Source organism: Eucyclogobius newberryi, unplaced genomic scaffold (assembly GCF_026437365.1).
Source record: "Eucyclogobius newberryi isolate DKJ021-1_F unplaced genomic scaffold, fEucNew1.0.hap1 SCAF_18, whole genome shotgun sequence".
In the NCBI taxonomy this organism is placed as follows: domain Eukaryota; kingdom Metazoa; phylum Chordata; class Actinopteri; order Gobiiformes; family Gobiidae; genus Eucyclogobius; species Eucyclogobius newberryi.
The window spans coordinates 22,334,381-22,354,106 of NW_027315812.1; the positions used below are offsets into that span (position 1 = coordinate 22,334,381).

Below are 19,726 nucleotides of genomic sequence, written 5' to 3' on the forward strand. Positions count from 1 at the left end.
TGACTCATGCTGCACAACCGCAGCTTCTGTGGCCGCTTTTGACGACTATCTACCCTTTCTACTTTTATTTATATTTATTATTATTTTTCTTTAAATCTAACCTCTTTTAAAGTCTCTTTCGATGTAGTTTTACTCTGATTGGGCAAATTTAGCTTGCGCGTTGATGTGGTATTTCGGAAGCCAAAAGAGCGTGCTTAGCGTGGGAGCGCGGAGTGTGAGCGCGGAGAGTGAAGTGAGCTGTTGGATCAGACGCAGCTCCGTGAAGCGCGGCTGTGCACCTGTGGACCTCTGCAGAGACACCGTGGACTCATAATGTGTTTTCCTTCATTTACCTGGGATTTGTCTAGAGCTTAAAGCCCGAAGGAGTCGGATGCACGGCTGGATTTGGAGCAGCGTGCCCAGGTTCAGCACCATCACTGTGAACAGCTCTCGATCGTCAGGTGGATGGGCTCCGGTCTGCGAGCGTCGAGCAGCTCCTAACTGACCATGGCATCGCACGGATTCTGGTCCCTGGGCGCGGAGAACCCAGGGACAAACCCCGGGAGTCAGAGTCCCAGCACGAGTGAGTGGCGCTTTGTTTTTTCCTCCTCACGAGAAGCGCGCGTAGGTTCACTGCTTCTGCGCCAGTTCACTGCTGAAAGGGCCTGTTACGATGTCCAATGTCTGTTTTATCTTTCCCCACAAGGCAGATGTGTTAGAAGAGCCTTTGTGCCACTTTATTATTTAAACGAGCTCATTTCTCTATTGTGTTTGATTAATCACCTTATCTCTTTAGCCAGGGCTTGGTGCCAAGCGGCGGCCCAGAAATTACCTGTAGGAATTGGATCAAAATTATGTGGTACGTCTGCACAAGCAGTTGTCTTGACCTCAATTTCACCGTGCTAAAATATTGCATTGTTACTTATATATCATTGTGTCGTCGACTGTGTGTTCTCTCAAAGCGCTGTTAAATGTGGGAGAAGAAGAGAAACCCGTGGATCCTGGCGCCAAACAGCCGCCACCAAGCGCCCCTGGCCCCGGCTGCGGCTGTACCAAGACCTGCACCTGCAACAAGACTGCCGTCTTCTCTGACCTTTATTCAACAGGTACGAGCACAAACACGGACACAGCGCGGGCCACAGCAGCACAGGGGAAATAAAACGCATAGACATGTCATATTTCCCGCCCTATAATTAGTCAAAATGAAAAGAAGGCCACTTTGCTTTCTGATTGCGTTTTAAGGCATATTGCAAAAGCATCAACAGAAAGATTTTTTAAGAATTGTTAGAATGTTTCTCTTTTTTATTTGGTTGACGTCTTTGTCGCTTCAGTAAGGTCACCTTCAGCGAAATGACACGTTCAGGTGCGCTCTGGTGCAGCAGTACATTTCCTTTAAATAAGAACCCATTTTAATCTTTTCTAACATACATAGACCGAGGGTGTTGTTCTGGCTCTAGGTTACTTTATTACGAATAAAACGGATTTTAAAAGCAGACACTTTTAATTTTGGTTGAATTAAATTCGTTTTTATTTTTAAGATTTAGACTATCCGTTTTATGAAACCGAGAGACTGCTTTACCTTCTCCTCTTCTGTAATGTTGTGCAGACCTCCTCCCCGCTGTGGATGGAGACACCAAAACCATGACTTTCCTGCAGGAGGTTGTGGACATTTTACTGGCCTACATAACGGAGTCCTTCGACCGGGAAACCAAAGTCATAGATTTCCATTACCCGAACGAGCTCCTGCAAAAGAACAACTGGGAGCTGCAGAACCAGCCCGCCTCACTGGATGACATCTTAATCAGCTGCCGCGCCACGCTCAAGTACGCCATCAAAACAGGTAGGCCACTAAAACAGGTAGGCCACTAAAACAGGTAGGCCACTAAAACAGGTAGGCCACTAAAACAGGTAGGCCACTAAAACAGATAGGCCACGCGAAGTGAGACAAAACATGGCGTTTTTAGAGAGTAGAATCTTGTCACGTTTTTGTCAAAGGAAAAGTGTTACTGTATTTGTATACTGAGATTTTGACACTAAATTAATTGCGCGTATTTTGAAATTAATTAGGTCTGAAAAAAAATCTGCTCAATTTATCCAGGCCTGTTTATAAGTTTATACTGGAGGCTTTTATTAGGCAATTATCTACTTGGCTAAAACCCTAATTTGACCTGGCAAACAATGTTAAAGGGACGTTCTGAAGAAAAAAACTAAAATCTTAACTAAAATGAATTGTTTGTATACCCTAAGTTTAAAATTGCATTACAAAAAAAAATCCAAATGATGATCTACATAAATGGTTTTACAAGGAAATTGGCACAGAAAGCGCAGGTCTAAAAATAGTCCAGTTGGGGGATGATGGAGCACGCCTATAAAAGGCAGTCAGGGACTTTTTTCAGCTCCGGCATGACCACCAGACCGATAAATGGTGACGCAGTGAATCTGTTTCACCAAAGAGCAGATAATAGCCTAATAAGCGGGCTTCACAGGCCAAGTCCATTATTCTGAAGTGACTGACAGGAGAGCAGAGCACATTTACCCAAACAATATGTCGCTGTTTGCAGATGTATTCTCGTCGGTTGTAACAATATAACACAACATAGGAGATGCCTTATTTTTATGTCAGTATCTTTTAAGATTTAATTGCTGTGTTTCCCCCATCCTGCCATCTTATTTCACCAAAAATGTTTTCAGATTTTCTAAAGATGTCTCAAAATGTCATAGCAGCTGCTTATGCAACCTACAATTACGTGGTTTAAAGATGGCAGTCTCGTTCCAAACTTACAGACACCATAAAGATGCTCTTTTTCATTTTATTGACAGGAGATAAAATGTTCAAATTGCACCCGACTCACACGCTTCCTTCTTTCTGTCTGATCCAGCCCACCCTAGGTACTTCAATCAGCTTTCTACAGGCTTAGACATGGTCGGACTGGCAGCTGACTGGCTAACATCCACAGCCAACACCAATATGTAAGTATGTGGCCTGTTCCGCGTGATTTGAATGATGATAATAACAATGCATTCTATTTCCGGCGTGTCTGTTTGCTGTCTGCTCACGCTGATAGCACCCTAACCCCCCCCCTCTCTCTACTCTATCACAGCAAATGAATAGCCTGACAATAAAAGAGCACGGCCCCCCCTCGCCCCTCCCGTTCACCCGTCCTGCCCCTGCCTTTTATCCCCCCTCGTCACCTCTGGACCCCACGGGGATTCAAGAGGGGAAATTAGCTCTGAAATTAAATTCGGACTAATCTTGTGCAAATTTAAGTGTCTGTTTTCGGGTGATAAACTCCCCTGGCAGATGTAGGGGGACTGCGGAGTGCCAGTGTTTGCACAAGGTTTATTTTGAACGCACAATGCTTAATGTGGCAACTGTTACGGGCTGTCCATGGAAAAAACTGTTAGACATTCTAAGGAGAAATATTATAGCAGAAAACAATGTATTTTTTATGCTTTATAAATGAAAATAATATATATGTCAGGTTTATTAGGTCTATTAGGTTAATTAATTGATAATTGTGATTATTCCAGTCACAATATAATCGTAAGAGCTGAACAATAATAATTTAATTGGATCTACAGTTAAAAAAAGACGTGCTTTATTATCTGACTGTGTTTGAACTTTATTTTGTCTTTCTTATAGTTCACCTTCATAAAGCATGGTCACAAACTTGATGACGAGTAACATATTAAAGTAACACATGCAAATGAAAGAAAATTAAAGATTCCTCTGTTGTTTCATTACTTTTTTGATATTATGACATCCCTAGTAATACGTTTTAATCTTTAATTTTGATTTTTGTCTTCGTTACGTCTTTGTGTGATGAGCTATTCCTCTCTATAACTACATGTGTCTAACCTGCGCCGTGTGGGATTTCAGGTTCACGTATGAGGTGGCCCCGGTCTTTGTGCTGCTGGAATACGTCACCCTAAAGAAGATGAGGGAAATCATTGGCTGGTCGGACGGGCGCGGGGATGGCATCTTTTCTCCCGGTATGTAAGCAGAGGCCACACCCCTCCGAGTCAAAATGGAATCGTCTGCTTGTGCTGAAATGTGTCTGTGTTTGCATCTTGACAAGGCAATTAGCATAAGATGATTTTCTTGTCTAACTTTAACCCCCGTCGACCGCAACTTTAATTTCTCATTTGCATTTCGTCTGGTACAACATGAGCAGCACACGTTGCACAAGACAAAGGATTTGATTGGCTGGGACACGATAAACACCAGGCAGATTTTTGAAAAGATTCTCTGTTTGCATCTGTCCTTGTTTATTACATTTTTCTCTTTTAGTGTCAGCGAATAAAAGCCTGCATCACTCCCTGGAGACGTTGGGTTTGAAGCTGCAATTTGTCAGAAATGACTGAGGTGTGTCTGTCCTCTAGGTGGTGCTATTTCCAACATGTACGCGATGCTGTTGGCCCGATTCAAGATGTTCCCTGAAGTGAAGGAGAAAGGAATGTCATGCATCCCCACGCTGGTGGCCTTCACATCCGAGCACGTAGGCCTCACTTTTCATTTAGCGCATTTATATTCAAATCTACTTCACTCTAAACAGTTCAAATAAAAACATATATCTGGTTTACAAATGTAGGACACAATCGATAGTTATTTTTCATTAATTGTGTATGGCATCTTAAAATAATAGCTACAGTCACAATACAAGGGATTGATTTTATTATAACAAATAATAGTAATTCATATTCTTACAGCAGCATTATAATAAAAATATAATAGATATAGATTTTTTTTACTATATCTGTTAGTAATGAGCCACAGTAGGTGTCAAAATAAAAAGGACATTTTTTAGCTTACTTAATAACTCAGATTTGTGCTCAGATGATTGAAAACTACTGCATTCACGAGTTTCAGATCCCTTTTTATATCTGAGGTCTTTTGTCCTTTCAAAAGCTATAATACTTAGCTTTGAATAGTTAATTTCTATGGCAACAGTATCAGATTTCCATCCCACTGAACCCCATGGATAAGCACAAAAACAATTTAAACATGAAACACAGTGTTTAAATCATACGTGACCGTTTTGTCAATGGCGACATTTACCTTCCACACAGGCCTGTCACATAATATCACACTTTATCTCTGAAGGACATCCAAAACACTTTGAGGCTAAAGCTTCAGACATGACACAAACAGTTATTCTCATTACATCCCTTGCGACTTCACTTGGATTTTCACATCATTTAAGCTTTTCACTGTGGTGTTTTGCTTTTTTTTCTCAGAGCCATTTCTCCATCAAAAAAGGCGCAGCGGCCCTGGGCATCGGCACAGAGAGCGTGGTTTGCATCAAAGTGGATGAAAGGTACTAACTAGAGGTAAATTATCAGTCAGCCTGGAGATTCAAAAACATCTCATGCAGCTCAAGCTTTTCCGTTTGTTGACAGCGGAAAAATGATACCAGCCGACCTTGAGAGAAGAATACTGGAGGCCAAACAGAAGGTAATCTTATGCAGATTATAATAAGCTGCTATAAATAGAAGGATTTTTTATTTCACACTTCAGTGATTTTAATATGACATTGAAAATACTAAAAGAGATGAAGAAAAATCGACTTTGTTTATAGCAATATTGTCTCTCATTGAGTTGTTTTTGCTGTTTTGTCAATCCAAATAATGTACCAGAAGTAGCTTTTTGATCCAGACACTACAAGTATCTATTTGCATCATGTTGCTAATAGCTGTGCTGCCACTTAGTTATTTCAACATGTGTCACTTCCTAATGTTCTCAACAGAGGGCGATATGCCTAATCCCAGGTGTATTTGTGTTTTGTACAGGGGCTTGTGCCTTTCTTTGTGAGCGCGACTGCAGGGACAACCGTCTACGGCGCCTTTGATCCACTTATTGCCATTTCTGATATTTGCAAAAAGTATGACATCTGGATGCATGTGGACGTGAGTAACCCAAAGATTACACTGGACGTCTTGAGTCACACAGCTTACATTTCATTACACCTTGGACAGCTCTGATGTGCACTGACTTGCTTGAAGCTTGAGCTCACCAGTGACAAATGTATTATACGCTGTGTTCTGACCTAGATAGGGGCTGGCCATTTCCTATCTAACAGTGGAGATGAGAAAAAGTGGAACAGAGGCCGTAAATCATCCCCTGGCCTAACTTTGCCATCACGGCCCTCACGCTGAAGTGTATTAATGAAGGTGATCCGGGCCTGACAGGGGACACCTCTATTAGAGACACAAAATGGCTTTGTCTATCATTTCTCAACCAACTCAGCTGGAAAAAAAATATGACTTGTTTTTAGACAGATGATTTTATATGCAAGTACAAATCAATTAAACTGTATATTGCAGTTACAGATACAAATGATGACAATTCCCATTATTAGCTGTAATCAATTCAATATTAAAGACCGTTACGAGAAAGGTCTTTCAATCACGCTCCATTTTGCTGAGTAATTGTATAATATTCTCCCTGAATTGCCTTTTTGTGATCAGGGAGCTTGGGGAGGGAGTCTGCTCATGTCCAGGAGACACCGGTGGAAGCTGGATGGTGTTGATAGGCAAGTCCTTTGTATTGATATCATTATTATGTTCATAATAATTCTATACAAAAATAATAATAATACATAATAATACAAAAAAGCGGATCGTAATTACTGTATACAAGGCTTCACAAATGCTTTGTTTTCTGCAGGGCCAATTCTGTGACATGGAACCCACACAAGATGATGAGCGTGCCTCTACAGTGTTCTGCTCTGTTGGTCAGAGAGGAGGTATATCTATCACTTTATCTCATATCTATGTTTTATGATACACAGAGCATTGTGTGACTAATGTTTGCTGTGCTGACAGGGTTTGATGCAGAGCTGCAACCAGATGCACGCCTGCTACTTGTTCCAGCCGGACAAACACTATGATCTCTCCTACGACACCGGGGACAAGGCCCTGCAGTGTGGACGCCACGTGGATATCTTCAAGCTGTGGCTCATGTGGAGGGCCAAGGTACGCCATCAACCATCCCCTCTTTTTCTTTCAGTAACACTTGTAACTGGTACCAATTCCTTATTTTTTGTGGTCACAGGGCACCATTGGCTTCGAGGCTCAGATAGACAAGTGCTTGGAGCTGTCTGAGTACCTCTACAACAAGATCAAGGACAGAGAAGGATATGAGATGATCTTCGATGGGAAAGTACGTCCACACTATGCGCAGTCACTACACTAGACAGCCCAAAGACTCTGTGTTTTTGGCGTCATTCTGGGGACTTGATGGGGACATGGGGTTTTGTGTTGGATGGATGCCTTTTTTTTACCAATAGCCGCTAGTAGAATGCACTGCTATTATGCTCCATGAATGGTGTAATTGGCCATAATTGCCTCTATGCATATGAATAGACCAGTGTCTGAACTACACACAGTGTATGACAGGGTTATTAGGGCAAACACTTGATTTCTCAGAGAGTGCCTGCGCATGCAGAGTCATGTATAGTTAAAGCTATAGGCCTATTGTTTTCCTGCGGAGCCACAAAAGGCTGGGGGCTGCCTCACCCAGTGGGTGATGGGGAGAGTGCCAAGTCCTTTGGGCACCATCCCAGGTGTTCACTTGTCTGCACATTACTTCCATCTGATGCAGAGTCCACCGAGACTGTATAAATGAGCCTGCTGTGCTTGGCCGCTCGGCTGTGGGTGATACATCCTGCTCTCAGACAGCAGAAATGTAGCTTTTAGTGAGTGACAGAATGACCAAAGAGAACTCTTTACACTTTCAATGCTGTAAACTCAAATGTGGAAAAGCAAATGCGATGCATATGTTATGTAAAATAATAGTAAACAATTAGTTTACCTGGGATTATGCCCTTTATCTACTAACAAGTACATAACAAGTATATTTTCTGCTGAGAAAAGTTACATTATGACAAACATTATGACACATTTAATAGGACTAATGAGTGTGATCAGGAAAGGACCAGGAACACTGCTTTTGTGTTGAAATCTTGGCACATAAATGAAGAATAATCGTTGCAGTTGTGTTTGTGTGTCTGACTCGTGAGTTCTTTGTCCCACAGCCTCAGCACACAAATGTCTGCTTCTGGTACCTGCCCCCCGGGGTCCGCTACATCGAGGACAAAGAGGAGAAAAAGAAGCAGCTGCATAAGGTGGGTCAGATGGAAAAATACTGTTCTGAGAACCTGGTATGGAAAACAAAATAAAAACCATGACATTACAGAAGACAGAACTGTGACGTAAAAGAAGACATTTTGTAGTAATTGACCATCAGTGTGATCAGATGGACCACGAGGCATTCAAATAATTCATATTACACAGAATGACCTTCAGTCATAAATTGTTACATTACATTTTCCAATATTTGCTTAGCACAAGGACAGTGGTCATGTTTGGTTGGTTTTTGTGGTCAGTGCTTAAATTTATGTTCTGATGAATATGACCCTGACTGCCAAGTGGAGATACAATGACATTTTATGACATTTTAAAATACTTACATCTTTCAAAAAGGAAATACAGGTAGGAACATTCACATACATGTACCTCAACAGCATCATTTGGTGGCGTAAACATGCTCTTTCATATGTATAAGCCCGTTTTAAGTCAAATGTCACTGCGTCAGTTGTTGTGAAACTACAAGTAGAGTGAGTTTCAAAGTTGTAATTGAACGTGCCACCACACAAGGCCTGGTCGTCACGGAGATAACCCTGGACGTGGCAGCAGTCACAGCTCTGTGGCACACGGCTGTCACATTTAGCTGTCAGTGGCTGCAGATAATGACACCACAGACCCGGATCAGGGGAATGAGTGCAGACTGGGACTAAAACACAGACGAGATCCTACTTATCTCCACAAGTGTGCGAGAAAATTAGAGTCTAGAAATATTGACTTCAATATAGGCTGTTGATGAAAAGTATTAATGTATTATTGGAAAAGTAGATGATATGATCCAATACAAATGATGCTTGAGTTGAAATGTTGGCTGCTCATGTTTTAAGTTAATACGTTATTGAATCAAAATCCAACAATAATGAAAACTCTGCAATTAATGTTATGTTGTCTGCAAACAAAATAATTAACAGGTTTTGTAGTTTACACTCTTAAAATATGTTCTAAAACGCATGTGTTTCTTGTATTAGTGGTCATGGATGTGTTTACTACTAATAATAATACAGTTTATTTGTTGACACCTTTCGATGCGCTTTCGATGCACTTTAAAGAACATGACAAAAGCAGGAAACAGTGATATTTAGGAAAGTTATGATTTCAGGTGATATAACAAACACAAGTAGAATAGTTTAAACTCACAAATCTGATCGAAAACTATTGTAGAACTTTTAAACCGTTCAAATGTCACATAAGGTCATTTATTGATTCATGGATATCCTATTAATTTGCTTTATCGAATGCTAGTATTCCTTCAGCAATCTAAATTACATTACATTACATTATATTCATTATAATAAACTACTAAAACCAAACAAAAAACACCTCTGCTAATCTCAAACCTGTTACAGCAGCAGAGAAAACCAAGAACTCTAACGGGACAGAAATAGACTCCGTGTGACACAGCTATTGTGTCTTTTCACCGCCGTTGTAATGAAAGTGCATTTGTGCTGCTCCAGGTGGCCCCGGTGATAAAGGCCCGCATGATGGAGTACGGCACCACCATGGTCAGCTACCAGCCGCAGGGGGACAAGGTCAACTTTTTCCGCATGGTCATCTCCAACCCGGCCGCCACCTTCGAGGACATCGACTTTCTCATTGAGGAGATCGAGCGACTGGGCCAGGACCTATAAGACTCCTCTTCTCATGTTCCCCTTTGACGGATGAAATGTTGTCGTGAATGTACTGGTAAATCTTCCTCCTGTCCCCCCCCCAGACCTTGCATTTAAGAGTATATCGAAAAAGATATAAAGTAAATAGATATAATCATTAATATGTATTGTAGCTTTTGTGTGGACGGCCTTGGTCTAAAGGCAAAAACGCTTCTGTCGACTTTCCCTATAGTGGCATAGACTTCCGAGTAGTGTAAGTGACGTTTGTATGTAACTTATGTGATCTGAAACGCTTGTGCAATAGAAAGACGTTATTTTTCTGAATTATCATTTTGCCGTTGGAAAGTGCCAAACGTGCTCGTGTTTTATTGTAACTTAATATTTGGAACTTGTAAATGAAAAATAGCACTTCACCTTACCTCAGCTTGAGTAACTGCCTTCACATCTGCACAATTCTCTGCTGGTAACGCCGAGACAGCGCCCCCTACAGTCTCACAGACCACTTTGTATGCATGACGTTCAGTAGTGTTGTTAATTACATGTAAAGGACTGTCATTTTGTACGCCACCAGCTACTGTATATGTGGGACCATTTGTAATCAAGCAGTATATTCCACTGTATGTAGGGTGCTTTCTGTGTCATATGAGGGTAATAATAGAACTAGCGCTGCCATTTGAGGACATGCAAAGTTATGGTCCTTAATATTTTTGGAATTTAATTCAGGCATGTCAGAAACTTTAATGGGGCAACCAAAGACTAAAATATGGTGGTATGCCTTGAGATTATAGGGATTGTAACTTTATACAAACCTGCTTAAAATGTAATTGTCTGTGGCTGTTTAAGAGCACTTGTGAAAAAAGTGCAAGCCAGGGTGATGCAAGTAATGGCAATATCGGAGTTAGAAGACTTGAGAAGAAAACAAAACAGCAGCTAATGTATACCTGACTTGCACTAAATCATTAGGGACAGGTTTCTCCCTTAGCATTGCAACTGAGATGCTTTCTTTGTTCATTCACAAGCAATATTTGGATCTGTAAAAACTGCAAAATGATTCCAAAAAGACAGTGAAATCTAGTGTGGTCACGGTAAGGATAATCACCAGAGTAGTGAGCTCAGCCCTGTGCTGTGCACCTGGAGGTCAGAGGTGAACCCTGCTCTAAGCTGCGGTTCTGTAGCATTTTATTAGAAGTTAGACAAGCACAATTGGCTCTTCATGGTCGCTCAGTGTACAATCATAGAGTGTAAATAGACTTTCAAGATGTCCTAAGTACATATCTTTGTGTATACATATGTGTATATAAGACATGTAATCAGAGACTATTTGTGATCTAACCATATTTTCTCTATCTCCAGCACAGCTGTGTTGCTAGGCTTTTTCCTGTGTGTTCGTATGTTGAATACTTGATTAGTGACTCCAGCTCTTTCAAAGAAATATGTTTCAGGGACCGGCTTTAAAGGAGATGGCTGCCTCCGCCTCTCGCTGTCAGAGAGGCGAGGTGCAGCGTGGCTTTCTGACCATTATGCAAAGCCATTTGGACTCTGAAGCTGTGTTTTGTGCACAAGTGATACTTGACAGTGTGTGCCAATGTGTACTTTAGTGTCTGTATTTCTCTTGTTTGTTGCCTTAGTATTGTCTCGTTTTCCTCCCACAGGAGGCTGTGCACTTTAGAGTATACACATGACCCAATAATGTGCAATGTTCCATGGTTGTTTCTAAGTGGCTGTGTAAAATATGTAACTAAAGCTTGTTGGTCTGAATGTGTCAAAGCAAGAGTCTGTTCCAAAAGAGAGGCCTATTTTTGTTGTAAAGAGCTATGTAACCGTCTTACATCTCTAAATTCCTTTTGAAGTGTGTTTATTTGGTGTGAATCGGCGCACACACTGACACAGACAACATGAGATGCTGCTCCAGCAGAACGTCTCTGTGGTGGTCTCGGACATTTTGTTCCTCTTGCTGCTGCTGCTGCTGCTAGACCACTGCTTCCTTTGCACGTGCATGCACTGCCTTGCTTATCCAGCTTGTTTGATATCCTGTCCTATCTATCTATTTCTATATATTCTATATCCGTATAACAGTGTGTGTAGCTTTGTAATTAGCATTAGTGTGAGATGTATAGCCGGCCTGTAGTATAGTGCTCTGTCGCTTTAGCCTTTACATGTGATCTCTATGTCCTTGCTTGGTGTAACTCTCCTGTGCTAAGCATGCAAACCTCGCCTTGCATTACTCTTCTCTGCGCTTGACTCGCTCTCTCTCTTCTGCCTTTCTCTTCTGCTTGAGCCTGTTGCTGCTTGGATCCTAGCCTCTTATATCTGTGTGTAGTCCCTCCGCATGTCTATGGGAACGCTGCTTTCTGCTCTGCTCTGTATGACTTCTATCTTTCTCTCTTTCTCGCGCTTGGCCTCTGGTAGCAGTAACAAATATATATATTTCTGCCGGTGTTCCTTGGCTGCCCACTGTGGTTCTGTTCGGGCGTCTTAGGCTCCATGTTGACCTGTGTCATGGTGTGAAGTCCGCAGCACTTGTCTTTTACCAAACACCAACTCAAACTTATGGGATGTACATATGAGTGGTAATATACTATTTATTGTCAATGCATAGATATGATATAAATATTTTACAGAATTATTCTTTATTGTAACAGATATTAAGCCAGAGTGCAGTATGTTCTCTGAATATGGTGCAATTTAATGATATATTCTGCAAACTAATGTGCTCGCTTCTCTTAAACATTCATTTGTCCTCAGATACTATATGTTACTCTTAAGAAGATAGAAATAAATATTGTCAATTCAATCAACTGTGTTCTTTTTTCTTTATGCAAGATCTGGAAGTTTCTTTATTGTCCTTTATTTATGCACTAATATAATATTAAATATATTCATCAGATTTAGCCCAGCACTCCTCAACAGCAAATATATACATATAGGCTAAAACCATTTACCTTAAAAGATAAATGAAGACTTCTGGAGTGATCAGATTATGCAGATGTCAGGTAAACAATCTGATGTGAGTAATCTGACTTCTTTCTGATTGTTTACACCTGTGTAGATTTTTTGCAAGGAAAATTATGCAACAGCAAAAATATAAAATAAAAGTGCAACCTAATGTGACAAAGACAAGAATGAAAGAGAAAGTGTTAAAGATTGGAAGAATTATCAGAAACAAGTTGATGTAATCGTTTGTCCAGGAGTGATCAATTGTAGAAAAAGCTTCAGTTGTAGTTATCTGGCCAGTGTTTTAGAAAAACAAGACTTTCATCTTGGAGTCATTCTCAATCTGACTGAGAATGACTCACATCTTGTTTTTCTAAAACCAGATGATGACAACTGAAGAGTTGTTCTTCCAAATACAACAGTAACTGACACATGTTACTAAATGTTTTTGATTATTAGACTTCACTTTACAAGCTTAAAGGGCGTTATTGCGTTAAAAAAAACAAAGCATTATTGGGTTATTTGATTTGTCTAGTTGTGTGATTGTCTGTTTGTGACTCTTTTTTCTTCCTCCACTAGGTAGCACTATTTCCTCACTAATCAGCAATGCACCCTATCATATTAGTACTTTCTGACAAATAATATGCATTTATGGACTTTAGTTCACCTGGTGAGTTTACCCTGGTGGATTTTGAGCACATTTGTGTGTTTTTCAAACATCTGCACCTGGGTCCTGTTTGTGCATAGATAGGCTACATTATATGTCCTTACATTATATGTGCTTACATTATATGTCCTTACATTATATGTCCTTACATTATATGTCCTTATATGTCCTTATCTACACAGTCTGTCAACATGAAGCCACATTATTTTATGGCTTGATCTGCAATAAAGCCGGCTCAATTTAATCTGTTTGGTTTATTTCTTCTTTGTATAGCACCTCTTTGTTTTAACTCGAGCTACAAACATGCTGAATAGTCTTTACCCATAAACACTTTGCTAAATAAAATTATGCAAATTCATATTCATATTAATGCATTTTTCATCCACATTTTCCCATGCGTGCTTTTAAATGCCATAGCCTACTAAATAACCTATAGGCTATAAAATGTCAGCAGTAATAATAAGACCATTTAAACCAGATGTAAAATCAGAAGCAGAAGTTGGCACCTCAGTGTTCAAACCTATAAAGAGTTATTATCCATGACACTGCCATTTGATTCCAGGCAGCACAAGCAGGAGTCATAACTTATGTTCATAGTTCTCACTTCGCCAAATGAAGCGTGGTGTTCGCCATAAAAGAATTAGCAGGTGCTTAAGAATGTTTTAAAACTAGGCTGTGGGAAAATGACTTCAAAAATAACTTTAGAATTATAAAAGTCAATGGACAATATGGAGCATATGCCAAACCATGTCAGTGGCTGTAGGAGCCGCAGGTGTCCTGGGACAGTAGCTTTGACCTGGTCATTGGCTAACAGGCTTAAAGTAGTAAACATTTATTAGAAGTGTCCTTTTTATTTTGCTTTCTGTTCATTTGAAATAAGTCTATATATCTTATGTCAGAAAGGCCACTAGAAATAGAATAGAGGCAGTAGAGGCAGTAAGTAGGCGTGGCATTGTGGCTTATTTGTAGTGAGCCGTGAGTCCAGTCAGCAGAAGCAGTTTGTAAGTTTGTCAGGTACAAATTAATACTATTGTGACTAATATTTTATTTCATTTTCCTATATTTAGGTTCTGCAGAAAGGGAATGAAAGCAAAATATTTGGGACAAGAGCAGACAACCACAGACACTACAATAAACACACTCTAAACAGCTCATAGTCTTTTGCAGAAAAAGTCTGCACGCCTTTTTTAATGAACAATGGACCTCAAATCGAGAATGGGACATCCTTCCAGAGCCTGAGGTGGAAGAAAAATGTCAAAAGGCAGGCACCGGGAGTTTTGAAATGTCAGTGCGTTACATGTGGACAGTACGGTGCTGTGTTGGGCCCGGCCAGGCAGCCCACCATGAATTTAAATGCCCAGCACATCATTGGCGTTAGTGACCAGACGGGCAGTCAGGAGACGGAGCAGAGGACTCCTGCATGGAGGAGTTTGCCTAGCCTAATTTCATTGCAGACTGAAGTTTTATAGCAGAGATAGTTGCATTCCCTAAACATGGTCTTGATACTTGTAAGCCAGATGCCCTTTCTGCCACAAGCATAAGTCACACAATCCAACTGCGGCGGCTAATGAGGGACTTTTATAAATCTTGGACGAGAAATCCTAGTCTCAGTACTTTGTAAAGGTCGCCCATTAATACTGCATTTATTTTCATCAAGCCTGTTCCCCCCGACTGCAGATGGTAGTGTCATGTGACCTCAGTTCACTCCCATCAGCCTGACATGGAGCCCGCTCTCCCACAGTCTGAATATTTCCACCACTATCGTTAGCCATTATAAAGTCATTTAGAGGAGAGCATCAGAGCCCTGGCGTTTGCTCCAGTCACAGTCAGGGATAACACAACACTGCTGTTATCGACATGAAGCTGACTGATACATTCCAGCCAGAAATGAACAAATACTGCGGCTGCCATTGGTTTGTGAGAAGACATTATCTGAAGGAGCGTTGCAATAGCACCTGCTCATATGAAACGTTGTGTGTTGAAAGGATCGGGTGAAGGTGAATGGACTTTAAAAACGCAGAGGACACGTCATGGCTTGTTGACAAATGATGAGACTGTTTGAAACTGCTGCATAACTCAAACATGCACAAATGAAACAAAACTACAAGCTAAATAAACAGGATTTTTGAACAACAGTCCATAATAATTTGGGCCTTTTAAAATAACTTTCATTTCAAACTACATTGTTTCTTAACTACAGTTGTTTAATTATTCATAATTTATGCGTTGAGCTCTGTACATGGCACAAATCTTCGCAGAATGTCTAAATAATTAACAACATCTTGTTTCTGCTCACAAAATAAGCCCTTCTATCTGACTAAATGAGCCGCAGATAAGAGTCAAGTCAAGTTTGGAGTGATTTATGAATTTGCAGATAGTAAAAAGTGAGACTTGAGCGTTAGGACAAGATGGACAGGCTGATTTGAGCGCGGTCGTTCTCAGTCCACACCATGGTCCACACAGGCAGGACGTCTCCGGAGCTGGATAAACCAAAGCAGATGTGACGGAGGTGAGGTGAGTGCTGCTGGACCATCTGTCAGTGTCTGCTTTCACTCTGCTCTGCTGGGGTTACGGTCGCACACGGGAAGGGCCAAACTGAGCCCTGGTCCTATGTTATATCGTGAGTTCTGCAGTGCATCTTGTAAGTGGAGAAAGAGCAAAATTCAGAAATGAGAAAATGATGTAAAACAGGGTGATACAAATTATTGTAAGTGTTTCAATGGACATATAATGGTGTAATTGTGGTCCCAATAATGTAGAGAACTATGTCTTTGCATTTCATTTTTTCTGAATTATGAATGTTCACCCTAAAACACTTTATATTTTATGTAGAATTTAACTGTTTTTGTGTGTGAATGCACCATTGCTCATTGATCAGTTTTTTGTTTTTGTTTTTTTGTTTCAAAATGAAATGTATTTTAGATTAGTTTGGTAGAACATGGGCTTTAAAAAAAGTACAAATATAAAAAGTGTAGAAGTATTTACCAATAATCGATAATTATAATTAAAAGGTTCAGCTCTTTTTCCACAACAACATGCAGCTAGGACTGGATGTTGGTTATACAGTATAGGTTACCATGGTGATTATCTCTCTAGCCTATATTATTACACATTGGGGTCCCCCACATTCTTGTCTCCATAGAGATTCTATTGCCTTGCCTGAATTGTTCCACAGTTTGGCATTATGCTCACAAATACAAGCATTCTTACTTTGAGCAAACTCTCCTTCTGAAAAGCTGAGCAGTAACTTGGCCTGGTGGTGTGACTTGTTGCATGTTACCAATGGCGATAGATTGGTTTAATGCCATACTGTGGAACATTCTAGGCAAAGCAATAATGATATCTCCATGAAGATAAGGTACTCTTGGATACTTTTGTCCTCCTGTGTTATTGAACCCCCTTTGTCAGTCAGCGCTCATCCTCCCTGACACACACACACACACACACACACACATAGTGCACCCTCTGCCCACTCATTTATATGGGCGCTCTCACCGGGACGGCCCATCTGCAGGCTTCTGCTGGAGAAAGCAATTAACCTCACGCGGCGGGCCACAGCTGATATGAGGAGCCTGTTCAAATATACACCAGCAGTGAGGAGCCATTTGTCATCGTCAGCAGGAATCACTCTGGGTTATCATATACAGGTATTTATACAGGTTTGAAGATGTCCCCTCTCACTTTTAGGGCGTCAGGCGGAGCATGGCAGGAGACTATGTACATTCTCAGTCTGCGTTTACACACTAGACGTGGTTGAAGTCATAATTTCAGATGGAGGAGGCCTGTATACCTCTATGGGAGATGGTATGTCCAAACTTATGATCCACAAATGTTGGACTTTTTCATTATTTGTTGGAGATTAGCTCAACAAACTGTTTGTATTAAACTTCTGGCTCAAAGTCCTTTCAGCTGACAACAATCATGACTCAGTAAACAGATCATGATGGTAAAAGAAACACTTATGTAACTTTTTGGAGGTGGGAAGTTATACCATAATGTTATTCCATAATGTGAATGATCATTCTGGATTCTGGAAGAATATTACAGCTAAATTAACCACATTTCCATGGAAACAAGCAGATGTCGATCCTTCAGGAAGTATGAGTCAGGTTTGTGGAGATGCGAGCATGATTACAGTAAGGATGCTTTTTTCTGTTTTTAAATGGAATAAAAACAACCAAAATGAAAAAGTATGCTTTCACTTAAGCTTTAAAAAAATAAAACTATTAGAGTCATGATGTTGATGATCAGACAGTTGTTATATTATAGGGTCTAAGCCAGAGTTTTCTTTTGTTCTCCACATCCTGCTCACTCCAAGCACAAAGATCTGGGCATCGTAAAAATATTGTCTACTATTGTGTTCTACGCTCTGAAGCAGTTCTGACCAGTTTTGTCCACTGGCCCCTCACGCCTCAGTGCTCTCTCTAATGAGCATCGCACCGAGGGAAGAGACGGCACCAGAATTTGTGACGCTTCATAAACTCAAGATGTATACCACCAAAATGTGTTCCACTGCCTGCACTTAAGGATAAACTTGTTTGTACATAAAATGAGCTGAGTACTTGGAAATGGTATTTAAGTAGAAAGTAAGAAAAAGTATACATAATGAACCTGTCAGCCAATCAAAGCTAGTTAAAGTTAGCATATTCATTTCCAATTCTGTCTTTCTGAGGACAATCAATACAAAAAAAGCTAAATCTAAAACTGAGATATGATTTTAAAGGGGCACATTGTAACTTTTCTTAATAGGTTTGATCTATAAAGACACAAACCTACACACACTAAGAATGCATGGTTAGCAAGAAAAACACCTACAACTGAATGGGTGCAGAAGTTTAATGCCAAACGGCGAACATTTCCAGGTAAACAATAACATCTCCATGGATACCATAAAAGCTACACAGTGCAACTTTAACCACTTCTTGTTGTTCTTGTTTGCCAATTACAGCTTATAACGTTAAAAGAGGCTGTACACCAATTATTTTCTTTTCTTTCATGTAGTTGAGCTTTATGAGTTGTGCTGCAGAACAGATATGTTGTAAAAACAATTCTTGGCATTAAAATGAGACCATCGAATCCATTCTGGATCTAATTATAGTGCCATTTGTTTTCCACAAACCAGGCAGTGCGCTGTTAGCATGCTAGTTGTTGCTAGCTTTACCGTGACGGCAAAACTCCCTCTGGCTTCGGAAAGTTGTGATAAGCGCTTATAAACTCATCCCAGGGAATAATTTGGATGCTCGGAATATAAAAGAAAGCGAGGAATCACTTTTGGACTGCTGCAAAACGTTTAAATATCAAATATAGTTCTGTTTTCCATGTTTTTGAGACTGCAAAAATCAGGCACAGCGCTTTTAAAACCTCTTAGCTATTGCCAATAAAAATATAATAATCATATGAAGCACTTCCTTTCATGTTCTTTTTCCTCTCGTTTCAGCTTCACATCCCATCCACGTCGCAGCAGCAGAACCATCAGCCACCTCAGCCTCTCAAGACCCTCGTCCACATCAGTGTCAAGGCCCCAAAGGACAATTTTCTCTGACATCTCTAGCGCAAACGTTTATCCTTTGATTTTTCCTCACACTTTTCCAAGACACTTCAGCTTGTATTTGTTCTCCCACACTGTAATAGACACAAATAAATTAGCTCAGGACATGGTCAAGTTAATTACAGTCAATTTACAGGCCATAACTCCTCGGTGGGTGTTTCATGTCCCTCTAAAGCGTAGCTGGGGGCCGACGTTTTGGTCCAAACATTTCCTTGTGAAATGCTCTCTTACAGTAACATCCGCTGCAGATTAGAGCCAGCCGTTCACCAGCTCCATCCATCTTGAGTCAACAACAGTGATGCGCACCCGGGCTGTGCTGAGGTCAGGAGGTCCCTTGGGTGCTCACCTAAGCTACAATTCTCTGAAACTTTACACTGAAAAAAAACAATACCTGTTAAAATGACCTCAATTGAAAAGCTTGTTATGAGTTTTCAATTGATGCGTTGGCTTTGGACTGGCTTTAATGCATTTTTTTCCAAGTCAATGCATAAAACAAAATTTAAATGTATTGGAAAAACTGTGTCTAACATAATAAATCTAAACAACGCAGATCATTTTGAAGTCATTTTTTGCAGTGCACGTCTCATGGGCCAGAACAGCTGGAGAGGGTTCTTCTGCTCAGCCAGGCTTTGGGCCAGGTTGAGGTTGGCTTTATTGTAGAAATATTTGCATTTGGAATCGTGTGAGTTGTTGTTTTGAGGTCTCTCCAAACACAAGAATCTTCTGGAAAAAACAAACTCACAGCAGATGCACTGCGGTGTAGAGGGATGTGTCTGAGCCATAGAAATACCACAAGTCAACATATAAAAGCATTTTTGTAAACAAATCTAGCATTATTGAATAGCT

The 19,726-nt window shown here is 40.5% G+C and overlaps 1 protein-coding gene across 1 annotated transcript; it reads left to right on the plus strand.

The window, feature by feature from the left end:
* Nucleotides 1–62: 62 nt before the first annotated feature.
* Nucleotides 63–12,525, plus strand: gad2 (glutamate decarboxylase 2). Its single transcript, XM_072451093.1, has 16 exons — nt 63–562; nt 776–838; nt 942–1,085; nt 1,586–1,819; nt 2,859–2,949; nt 3,860–3,972; nt 4,363–4,478; nt 5,218–5,297; nt 5,380–5,434; nt 5,770–5,886; nt 6,448–6,512; nt 6,647–6,725; nt 6,805–6,954; nt 7,034–7,141; nt 8,016–8,105; nt 9,579–12,525. The coding sequence occupies exons 1-16, from the start codon at nt 487–489 to the stop codon at nt 9,750–9,752; spliced, it is 1,755 nt and encodes a 584-aa protein (XP_072307194.1). The 5' UTR covers nt 63–486; the 3' UTR covers nt 9,753–12,525.
* Nucleotides 12,526–19,726: the final 7,201 nt, after the last annotated feature.